General features: G+C 39.8%; 1 protein-coding gene and 1 pseudogene across 1 annotated transcript in view; both read right to left on the minus strand.

Moving 5' to 3' along the window:
- The window catches only part of SLC35F1 (solute carrier family 35, member F1), a 608,564-nt gene that overhangs the window by 129,881 nt on the left and 465,901 nt on the right, over positions 1–12,782 (minus strand). Inside the window, exon 3 of the mRNA XM_006839890.1 lies at positions 1,882–2,009. Coding sequence (XP_006839953.1) covers positions 1,882–2,009 — 128 coding nt within the window. The remainder of the gene's footprint in view (positions 1–1,881; positions 2,010–12,782) is intronic.
- LOC102822532 lies at positions 132–930 on the minus strand (annotated as a pseudogene).

Raw genomic sequence — 12,782 nt, forward strand, 5'->3', positions numbered from 1 at the left:
GATGGGGAGAGGAGAGAACAGCCTTCCAGTTAAAGATCCACCCTCAGTTTAAAGGTCAGCTTAGGGCAGGCTGGCCTCAGTGGGAGTCAGGGTCAAGGAGAGGAGCAGTGGCAGGGCAGGACAGGAATGCTCTACATCTCGCTCAGGTCAAGCAGAGTCTGGTCCAGCATCCTTTGTGAAATGAGATGCTCTTCTTTGGTGCATTTCAGTTTATCTTCCAAATCATCAGTTGTCTTTTCCAGCTTGGCTATTGATCTTTCAGCAAACTCAGCACGGGTCTTTGCCTCCTTGAGTTTATCAGTAAAAATCTTTATCTCTTCCTCATATTTGTCTTCTTTTTGAGAGTACTTTTCTTCAGCAGCACTCAGACACTTCAGGTTCCATCAGTCTGATCTGCTCATCCATCTCTCGGCAACGGGATTCTTCCAACTCAGCTCTCTCTTCTGTGTATTCCAAGTCTCTTCAATAATCACCAATTTACGAACCACCTCCTCGTACTTCCAATCTGCCCCTTCCACAATGTGCTTAGCTTTCTTGAGCTGGATTTCCATCTTTTCTTCACCTTTTAAGGCCCGGTTTTTAATAACCGTCGTACCTCTCACGCTCTCATCAGCAGTTTTCTCGGCCTCCTCCAGCTTTTGCAGGGTAGCGGCCAAGAGCTCCTGAGCGCGGTTCAACTCCTTTTCAACCAGCTGGATCTGATAGTTCAAGGAGGCCACGTCAGCCTCAGTCTGTTCCCCGGACCCGCCTTTCTCCCTCTACTTCCCGTTGGAGGGATTCGGCCCTCTCCTAGGTATCATCCGTCTGCTGCGGCAGAACCTGGATCTTGACCTTCACCTCCTCGTCGGTGCCCACCAAGCTTTTGCTCCTGGCCGTGGTACCCACCAAGCTTTTGCTCACACTCCAGTTCCTGCCTCCTCCACTAGGCATAGCAGCCGCTTCTCTCTAATCATTTTTTTCTGAGACATCTTTGAAGTTTCTTTTGGAAATCAAGTAATAGGAAATATAAATCAGGTCTAGATTGTGTCCCACCCAATCTGTGTATATAAATCTACCCAGGTGCTTTGTTTTTTTCTGTTGTCACTCCATTTTTGTTATTGTTTCTAAGCAAATTAGTAGGATGGCACAAAAGTTATTGAAGTACCAAATCTAAGTTAAATCTAAGACATAAACACTGTTTAATTTTGTTTTCATCCTGGAGCTTTGGAGGATGTGAAATTTATAATCTTGTCATAAAAAGAAATGAGGTAGAAACAAAAATGATCAAGGCTATTATTTATGGTATAATGAGAAATTTAAATGACTGGCAAGCATTGTCTAAAACTAAGTTGAACTTGGCAATTATTCATACAGATGTGTGTATGTGTGTATGTTGTGTACATGCATCTGTATGTGAGGAAAAGAGAGAGTGAGAGAAAACACGACACAGTGGCTATCATTAAATCCCTAACACGTCAGGCATTTAATCATTGTCCCTTTTGGAAAAATATTGTTTCTCCAGGTTGCAAATGCAAAACATTAAAGGAAGGTAAAAGAAAAGCTTATTAAGCACTTTAATTACTTAATCAAGGCACATTAACATAGCCTAAAAAGTTATTATTTGTGATAAAAACAGATGTATTTTTTACGCTTATTAATAATGTCTTACTGACATAGTTACCAGTATTCAAGGCCCTGAATTATTTTTCTACACTAACAAATTGCTATTGTGACTTGTTCATATCAAAGAGGAAAAGATATACAATCACACTTGAACTAAAACAAAATTATTAAGACTGAAATAATGGTAAAGAGTGGCATTTAGGGTCCCCAGGAGTATAAATTGAAAGTAAACTATATCTGGAAATGAGGATGCCGAGAAGGCAAGAGGCACATTGATACCTGGATACTGGTCAGCGTGGTGTACTGGTAAGCTTTGACCACCAGGTAATTTGCTTCCAGGTCTATGAGGCCCAGGATCATGTACTTCCACCATCTTCGTCGTAAAATTGCCAGGAGATTTTCTTCTCCTGTGTTAATGAAGTTAAGAAGAAATTGGTTAAGTTCTTGACACATAAAAAACTGTATAATAAAAAGGATTTAAAAATATTGTAGCCTTATAATTTTCTAACTATAACCTTAAAAAAAAGCAGTCACTGTCAAATTGATTCCAACTCATGGTAATTCTACGTATGCCATAAAGAGACTTGTGCTCCATATGATTTTCAGTGGCTAATTTATCAGACGTTTCTCGAAACCTTATATAGGGTTGTTATGGGTCGGAACCTACTCAACAGCACCTAACAACAACACCAATTTATCAGAAATAGATCACCAAAGCTTTCTTTGGAGAAGGTACCTGGGTAGATTCAATCCACAAACCTATAAGTCAATAGCCCAATGTGTTAGCTGTTTGCACCACTCAAGAACTCCATAACCTTACCAAAATTTTAATGGAACAAACGAATCAAAGTGACAAAGACCCACATGCTTTTCCTTTACTGATAGTCTTCACTGTAGATTTTAGGTCTTCAAATTAGCTTCTATTCCAAAATAAGACTGAAGGGAGTATTACTTTATCATTTTAAACACTTTCTCACAAAGAAAATTTTAATTACATTATGTAAAAATAAAAGTGAAAATGTGAAGGAAAAGGCAATATACAATAAGGTGGATGTCAGCACAAAATGATCAAGGCAAAGGAAGCCACTAGGAGGAACACAAGACTTAAAGGCAACAAATGTACATACTATTACATACACAATCCTGCACTAACAATAATAACAATAATTTATGAGTGGATACATAGACAGTCATAGTGGACTATGAGCAGGGCAGCTAACAACAAGGTCAACAGTTTGAATCTACCAGTTGTTTGTGCTTTCATAAAAATTTACAGCTTTGGAAACTATATAAAGGGTTAATATGAGTCGGAACTAACTCCACTGCACACAACCACCATCATGTCATAAACAGTCAACCTGAACAAGCAAATGCAACTACATCCATGAATATATGACAGGGTTTCAAAAAGTTCACGGAAAAAAATCCATTGTTTTATTTTATTTTTTTAATGTTTTATTGTGAATTATGTGATAGTTTACATGGGAGAACATTAGTTTTACATTCATTATATTGTATATCATTTCATTGCTATGGTTACAATCCCCTCCATGTATCATCAACCAACCAAAGGGAATACACTACAAGCCTGCCCCCCGGTCATCAGCACACAGCCCCTCTCCCTCTCTGTGTCTAGAGTCCCCAACAGCTCCATCTCTCCACGTCATCGTCTCTTGCCTCCATCTCAGGCATCACTGCTTCTCTGGGTAGGGTCCTGCTCTCCGTTCTTCTCCCTTGATGGTCCCAGGGACCTCTTCTCCTACACTGAAAAGTTTATCACTCCCCTCCTTGCCACAAAACGTCTACCTTTACAATGTCAACCCTCACAAGCAGTCCTGATAACAATTATGATAACAATTATCACAAGAGACCCATCTGCATTTCATTTCATCAGCCCTGCCTAGACAGATTGTATACTACTCAGTGAAGATTCTGCCTTCCTCCATACCCTCTGGATCTAGGTTCCCTCTTGAAAGGTTGTAAGCCAGTCACTTCTTGCCTTTGTAGGCTGTCCCCCTCCCCCATTTTGGAAAATCCATTATTTTTTAATTCCATTTTTCCAGGAGCTTTTTTGAAGATCCCTTGTATATAGGTTGTTGTTGTTATATAGGTTAGACAGAGGATATTTCTGCACATGTATTTATATGTACTGCAAATGCTCCATTAATATAGCACAATATTGTTGTTACTAATGTTAAGTGCCATGGAGTCGGTTCCTACTCATATCTACCCTGTATGGGTTTCCGAGGAGTGATTGGTGAGCTTGCAGTCCAGAGTATTAGCCCGCAGTGCTATACCAGTTAAACATGTGGTTGTCGTCATTAGTGCCATCGAGTCAGTTCGAACTCATAGCAACCCTGTATAGGGTTTCCGAGGCTACAAATATTTATGGAAGCAGAAAGCCTCATCTTTCTCCTGTGTAACAGCTGGTAGTTTCGAACTGATGACCTTGAGGTTAGTAGTCCGACTCATAATCACCACGTTACCACTACCATAGCTGGGGCAAAATTATGAAAACTTCTTAGCCATAATGAAATACTTGAGGGGATGAGTCATTGGGTCTGGGGCCTCAAGGACCATGGTCTCAGGAGGTACCAAGGTCAATTGCTATAACACAGTCCACACAATGTTCTCCATCCAACTGTAGTGCGTAGTGACTGAGGTCTTAAAACTTGTGAATGGCCATCTTAGGTGCAACTATTGGTCTCTCCCCATCGGTGTGTAGAAATTGGAGAAAATCAGAGATGCAAGGAAACAATTAGTCAAAAGGACTAATGGACAGTGTAGGCCCCAGCCTCCATGACCCTAAATCCAGAACTTGATGGTGCCCAGCTACCACTGCTGCCCTGCTCTGAAAGGGATCACAATAGGAATTCCTGAATGGAGAGGGGGCAAAATGTGGAACAAAACTCAAAATCATGAAAAAAAGCCCAGTTTTGTTAGTCTGCTGGAGATTGATGGAACTCCTGTGACTATGATGGCCTTTGGACACCTTTCAAGATTGGAACTGAAGTCACCTCTATGGCTTAAGTTTCAATCAAATCGACAGAAAGGCCTATAAAGTAGACAACAGACCAGGGAGTAGGTATATATGCATTAGAAAAATCAACTGTAGGTGATTAAAAAAAAAGGGCTCTGGTAATGTAGTGGTTAAGAGTTGGACTGCTAACCTCAAGGTCAGCAGTTTGAAACTACCAGCTGTTATACAGGAGAAAGATGAGGCTTTCTGCTCTGGTAAAGATTTACAGTCCTGGAAACCCTATACAGGGTCACTATGAGTTGGAACTGACTCCACAGCATGTAACCAACCAGTAGATCAAAAAGGCAGTATTTGCCCAGGAATAAACTCAGAGAGCAGGAAGGGATAGGAAAGAAGGATAATGGGATAATGGGGGGAAGTAGGAAGAATTTTGTTGCATTACTGAAATTGCAATCAATGCCATAAAGCAAAATGTATATTAATTTCTGAATGGAAAACCAATTTGCTCTGTAAACTTTCACCTCCCCTCAAAACGATACACATGTACGAAGTGAATGTGTGTCAGCAAAACTACATAACCTCAGGAAGTCCAAATTGTTTTAAACTTCAGGATGGTAATAGAATAGTTAGAAATACAAAGAGGGTAGGTATCCAAAGGGAAAAAAATGCAGGAGACCTGAGATGCATTCATGAATGTTTACTCAGCTTTGGACATTGTATGCACTCTAGTGGTATGTGAGAGATGAAAGAAAGGAGGTTGGGATCACTCAGAAGGAAAAGTGTGACATAGGACCAAGTCCTAATGCTGCCGATAACTAATTTTCACCACGTTGCCTCTAAGAACAGACTTTAAATCCCTTAATTGTTTATTCCTATTTTCACATTATTTTTGGCCTGAAATAAACCATATTTCTCAAGGTACTGCAACAATTACTAATAATAATGGCCTCTGAATCTATCCCAATCTGTGAGGTCTTCATAAAGGATATGAAGAATATGCAGAAACCCTGCGTTAATGGTTCTGTGTTACCATGGCTACATAACAAATACCACAAAACAAAATAAAACAACAAATATTTATTACTCATAGTTTTATGGATCAAGAATCTGAGCATAGTTGAACTGAGTGCTTCTGACTGCAGTTGCAGACATTCTGTCAGCTAGGAGTGAAATCTTATCTGAAGGCTTGGCAAGGCGCTTTCCAAGCCCACTCACTGATTACTGGCAGGCCTATGTCCTGCTGTGACATTGTTGATCAAGCACTGGACTGGTAACTACAAGGGTGGCAGTTCAAACCCACCAGCTGTTCCTTGGAAACCCTATACAGCGTCACTATAAGTTGGAGCCAACTTGATAGCATTTAGCAACAACAAATGCCCCTCACCACAAGGGTACCTTCACAGGGCTGCTTCATAACATGGCAACTGGCTTCTCCCAGGGTGGGCAATACAAGAGAAAGCATCAGATAGCAAGCACCCAAGATGGAAGCCATAGTTGGGGTGTTTTTTTTTATAACTAGCATAAACTCTGAAGTGACATCCCATCACTTCTACTATACAGAGAGCCAATTACTGTAGTCCACACTCAAGGGGAAAGAGCCTAAAAGGGTGTAAATAGTTGAGGTGGAAATCATTGAAAGCCATCTTAGAAGCTGCTTATACCTCTTCAGTCCTATAACAGAGCTGGTCCTCAAAACCCTCAAGTTCATTCATTCCAAGTCCTCACTTGTGTCTGATTCATCTCAGAACTTTGAATTCCTGATTTTAACCTTTGGCTTCATTCCAATGAACTTCACATGAGGTGCCCTTTACAACTTGATGATGGGTACTTAATGAACACAAAGTTTTCCAGCTACAGAGAATGTCAAAGGGTAAGCTGTGCCTAGTTGGCAACAATGGGAAAAGGTCTCTTGGCCTTTTGTAGTCAACCCAGTTTTTCTAGCCTTGTTTTTGATGTCACACTTTACCCAATCTATGCTTCAGGCACACCAAAAATCTTTCTATATCCATAAACTGTATTCCCACTCATTGTTCAAATTTAGGTCTTCTTTAGATAGATTGGAAGAAGAATGATGAAGATTGATGAAGACACATGGGGAATGCAAGGGTTAAAGGGGATAGAGGTAAACAGTGTTATATACACAACCTTGGAACAGCAGTGTTCTTCAGGTAGGTACATGGACAGATACACAGGCTGAATAGGTATGGGAGGGAGAGTGGGAGTCTGCCCACAGATACATATGGGTTTGAAGGAGAGTATTTGTACATGGGTCATTGTAGCACTGTAGGATAAGCATTGGGCTGCACGGTCAATTTGAACTGTAAGTTCGGCAGCTCAAACTCACCAGTTGCTCCTTGGAAACCCTATACTGTGTTGCTATGAGTTGCAACTGACAATTACACTTATGTTTGCTACAAACACATCTATGAATGTGGTGGAGCATAAGGGGGAAAAATAATGAGAACTTCTTAGATATTATCAAACATGTTAAGGCAACGAGTTACTGGTCCTGGAGGCTCAGGACCATAGTCTGAGGGGATACCATGGTCAATAGCATAGGCCACAAAGATAATGTTTTACATCCTATTTTGGTGAGTAGCATCTGGGATCTTAAAAGCTCATGAGTGGCCATCTAAGGTGCAACTATTGGTCTCTCCATGTGTGGAAGAAAGAAGAGTAATGAAAATTGAAGATGATTGGAATCAATTAGTCCAATAGACCAATGGAGCATGTGAACATCAGTCACAATGTCTCTGGGTCCAGAAGAACTAGATGGCGTCAGATTATCAATGCCAACTGCTTTAAAAGGGATCACATTAGAAGATCCTGTATACAGTGGCAGAATATGTGGAACAAAACTCAAAATTATATATATATATATATATATATATATATATATATATATACAGATCAGGCTTACTGGTCAGAGAAAGACTGGAAGAACCTGAGACTGTGGCCCTTGACCACCATTCAGGTCTGGAATGGAACTCACCATTGTGGCCCAATTTTCAGCCAAGCAGTGGATAGGTACATAGATGGGGACAACACTAGTAAGGTATGCTCACCATAGTCAATCATTCAAGATCAAGGGGGCAACATTTATCTAAAAACCAAGTTGAGAAGGGATGGGAAGGAGGGTGGAATGGAAGGAGGGTCGAATAGGAACTACAAGGAGGAAGCGGGATAACTGTTGGTGCATGGAGGGGCTTATCATCATTGAGATGAAACAAAGTACAAGATTTGTTGGATATAAAGCTGATGATTTTATCTGTATACCTCCACTCAATCCACAATAAACAGTTAAAAAATAAAATTAGGTCTTCTCTGATTTTTAGCCCCAACAAGGCAACATGTACCCAACTTTGTATAATCCTTTGACCTGATAGTGATTATTTAGAAGTTTGCCTATTCACTGAATAGAGAAAAGATCCCTAGTGGTGCAATGGTTAAACACTTGGCTGATAGTCAAAAAGTTGGCAGAGTGAACCTGGTGGCTCTGGAAATCATTACAGCTATCTGCTCCTATAAAAATTAAAGCTCAAAAACCCTATGGGGCAGTTCTACTCTGAGACACAGGGTCACTCTGAGTAAAAATTCACTCAACGGCACCTAACTAGATGGGGAGTTTTGAGATGGTGGGGTTAATGCCTACTCATGTACTTACTTATCCATACCACTTCTAAGTATCTTGGAATGAATTAATTAATGAATTGAAAAAATTATGACGACATTTCCCTCTGAATATGCTAAGAGTCAGTTCTAGTATATTTCTCATGGTTTTGCACTTAGATCCATGGCCAGTGACTGTGATCACCAAGATCATTTGTTTTTTCACAGCCAGCTCAGTTCAGTTATGTCCTTGCACAGCATTTCTTCCTCTCTTACCTACGTGGTTGCTAAATCAGCACATCTGTTGCAATTTATCTTATAAATCAGTGATTCTCAACTTGATTGCATACTCAGATCCCCTGGAGAGCTTTTTTAAAAATTCCAATGTCTGGGTTCAGTCCCCAGAAAGTCTGTGTGGAAACTTGGGCATTGGGTTGAGGATCAAATCTAGGACTTTGAGATGGTTGCTTTCCCAAGGTCAGTCTCAGCATGTCTTGGCCTAGGAATTCTGAGAAATAGAGTCACAGAGCACTGAAGACTTTCCATGCCAAAGAAACAACCTGAATGTTTGGCCAAAGTTTGCTCTCTCTTGTCTGTGGGACTTACCATGTGCTTGGACTATGCCTTCTGGGCTTGGACTATGCCTTCAGCAGTCTTTAAATGAAAGATCAGCATAAGCATTTCCACCAGGAAGCCTTCTTTGATAATCTACCAACTCTACACTGGGTTGCATATCCCCATAATGTGCTCTTTTAATATCTTTGCTTAACCCACATATAGTACTTATCTCAATGTTTTGTCGTTATTATTTTCTTAACTTATACTTATTAGATTATTAGCAATTTGAAGAAAGTAATGCTGTCATTTTATCTCCAGGACCCAGTAGTGTGCACTTAGCATTCCATAAGCAAAATATGTTGTTGTTGTTATTATTAAGTGTCATCCAGCTGGCTCTGACTCATAGTGACCTTGTGTAAGGTTTCTGAGGAATGGCAAGTGAGTTTGAACCACTGACCTTGTGGTTCAAACTGACCTTTTGGTCCAGTGTTTATCCTATAGCATAACAACACAAGGAGTCCATAAGAATATATGAATAAATTTTATGCTTAATTATTTGAGAATCCCAACAATGTTAAATAGCACTGAAACTGAGGTACTTAAAATACATCTACTGTAAACATTCATGTTACAGACAATGAAAATAGTTTTCTTGTTAGAGTGTAGTTAACATCGGACAAGATTTAATTGGTGAACATTTTACACATAACACACTGTGCATAGGGCATAAAACTGTTAATTGTTGTTTGTGGTTGTTAGGTGCCATCGAGTCAGTACCGACTCATAGTGACCTTAGCACAGCAGAATGAAACACAGCCCCATCCTGGGCCAACCTCACTACTGTTGCCATGGTTGAGTCCATCGATGCTGCTACTTGGTTAATCCATCTCGTTGGGGGTCTTCCTCTTTTTCTCTGTCAATGGTATATTTAAACTCAAAGTTGCAGTTCTAAAGTCACAAATATAATGAGGTTATTGTTCCAGTTAATTTATATAATGAACAGAGAATCAGATTTGCTAAATTCAGTGCATATCAACCACATCCTATTAGTTTAGCACTGAAATTCTGAGCTCATGGTGCTGCTTGCACCAACAGTCAATAAAATATTTAAAGTAATTCATTAGATAGGTTCAAAGGAATGATTCGTTTGTTTCCTGTTCTGATGAAGAAGTTTGCGAAGCAAAATACCACAAATATGGTGGAGGTTTTCATATTGCTTCATTTGAAATACCTGAAATCATACAACATGTTTGCTTAGAAAATTTTCAGGAATACATGACAGTGCTTTTTATTCTTGGCTGCCCTTAAAATTACTGCATGGAGCCATGTAAGCTTGCTGGCAACCATGATGGGCTATTGGTGAGTGGAAACAGGGGGAAGGAAGCAATGAAGATATGGGTTGAGTCTGACCAGGTTCCATAGACACCCATCAATCTGGAGATGAGAGAGAGAAGAAGAAGGGCTTGTTGGTCTGAAGTATGGTGAGACCTGGGGTCTCCTGAGCCCATGAACAAGGACAAGGACATAGCCATGGAGGGCTAGAGCCGAGACTGGAGCATCCAGCTGAGATGAAGTGGAGGGAGATGCACACAAATGCCCAAACTTGCAGATAGTACCCATTTGACCTAGTTTGGATGGCTTGAAGATCAGAACTCCACTAAAAGATAAAAAAAAATTTGATAAAGGAAACAAGTGTAAATTGCTACAATTTGATGAACTCGACCTATACTTATGGATATAATAGCTCAAAATAGCAACTGAGAGGGAAGAAGTCTTCATCGTACCCACTCTGCATGCAGGGGTGATAGGGATGGCAACTTAGACACTGGCTACCTAAAATGGGGGTGGGAGGCCCTTAAAGGTACAAAGTGACTGGCTTACAAGTTTTCAAGAGGGAGTTTAATTTCAGAGTGTGATGGAGAAGGTAGAATCCTCACTGAATGGTTTTCATCTTGTTTAGACAGGTCTGGTGAAAGGAGATGGGGACAAGATTCTTATGACTCAATAGCGAGTAGTTGGTATCATGCCTCATTGTGACTGTCACAACTGTAAAGGTAGAATTTTTGTAACATAAAGGGTGAGTAATTAATCTTACTGCTCCTGTGAAGATTTACAACCTCAAAAACCTATACAGGATCACTATGAGTCAGAACCAACTCAACAGCACACAACCACCACCACCATACTAGTACATTGCATGAGTATGCCACAATTGATCCAGTCTTCCACTGGAGGATATCTAAGCTGCTATCTGTTACATCTATTATCAGCAATGCTACCAAGAACATCCTCGTGCATAATTTTCTCTATTATTCATATTGTTGCTGCTGTTGTTATTAAGGGCTTTTGAGTCGGTTCCAACTCACAGTGACTCTATAGAGTTTCTGAAGAGCGACTGATGGGTTTGAATTACCGGCCTTGCAGTTCAAACTGACTTTGTGGTCCAGTGCTTATCCTATATAGAGCTTCGATTTGTTTTCATTCTCTCCTTTAATACTATAGAGTACACAAGTATTAAAATGTGAGTAAAACATAATTAAATAAATCTCTTCTCATTTAATGTAACAAAATATTTCAGCAATTGAGAAAAAGAAGGGAAAACATTGGCAGCTTGATCATGTAACTCACACCTAATTTTACTAAGAATCAACATGATAATACATCAAATTAATTTAAAACAAACAGTTATTCAATGCTTACTAGTCTTCAGGCAGTATGTATTTGCTTTATAAATATTAACTTACCCAATCCTCATAATAACCCTATAAGTAGATGTTTCTATTAATTGTATTAACACACGACAAGCTGGAATTGTAAAGGAGATGAAGGCATTTAAGAAGGTCACAAAGAGACACTAGAATTTATGCTCAACCTGGCACCAGACTCCATACTTCTTTTTGTTCTTGCTAGGTGCTTTTAAGTGGCTTGTGAATCACAGTGACCCTATATAGAACACAACTAAACACTGCCTGATCCTGTGCCATGCTCTAATCATTGTTAGGTTTGAATCCATTGTTGCAGCCATTGTGTCAATTTCTCTAATTGAGGCTCTTCCTCTGTGTCGCTGACCCTCTAATTTATCAAGCATGATGGCCTTCTCCAGGTACTGGTACCTTCTGATAACATGTCCAAAGTATTCCTTCCATCTTCTCTTAATGCTCTGCATTGTTCAATATTTTGCCAATAGATTCTGTCGATATTGCAACTTGAGTCTTAGGACTTTTCTTAAGTTCTTTCAGTTTAAGAAAGCCTTTTGTTCTTCTTTTTTGTTTCCTAACTCCAGAACTTTGCACACTCATTATAATATTTTGTAATACACAGTGCTATCCTTCATTATTGCAAGTTGGGCTTGAATTTTTTCTTCAGTTCATTCAGCTTGAAAAATGTTGAACATGTTCTTCCCTTTTGGTTTTTTAACTCAGAGTCTTTGCACATTTCATTATAATATTTTGCTTTATATTATCTTTATTTTAGCTGCCTTTGAAATTTTCTATTCAGCTCTTTTGCTTCTTCATGTCTTCCTTTCACTTTAGCTTCTCTATGCTCAAGAGCAAGTTTCAGAGTCTCTTCTGACATCCATTTTGTTCTTTCTTTTCTGTCTCTGCCCCCTTTATGTTACAAAACTTCTACCTTTACAGTTGTGACAATCTCAGTTAGTCAAGATAATGATTACTCACTATTGAATTATAAGAATCTCATCCCCATCTCCTTTCACCAGACCAGCTAGACAAGACGAAAACAATTCAGTGGGTATTCTACCTTCTCCCACACACTCTGAAACTAAACTCCCTCTTGAAAACTTGTAAGCTAGTCACTTCGTGCCTTTATATCCCCTACCCCCATTTTAGGTAGCTAAAGTCTAAGTTAAGGAACTCTGGTAGCGTAGTGGTTACAAATCGGGCTGCTAATCTCATGGTCAGCAGTTCGAAACCACCAGCTGTTCCATGGGAGAAAGATGAGGTTTTCTGCTTCCGTAAAGATTTACAGCCTCGGAAACCCTGTACAGGATCACTATGAGTCAGAACTGACTCCA

This window comes from Chrysochloris asiatica, unplaced genomic scaffold, assembly GCF_000296735.1.
Source record: "Chrysochloris asiatica unplaced genomic scaffold, ChrAsi1.0 scaffold00027, whole genome shotgun sequence".
NCBI classification, from domain to species: Eukaryota; Metazoa; Chordata; class Mammalia; order Afrosoricida; family Chrysochloridae; genus Chrysochloris; species Chrysochloris asiatica.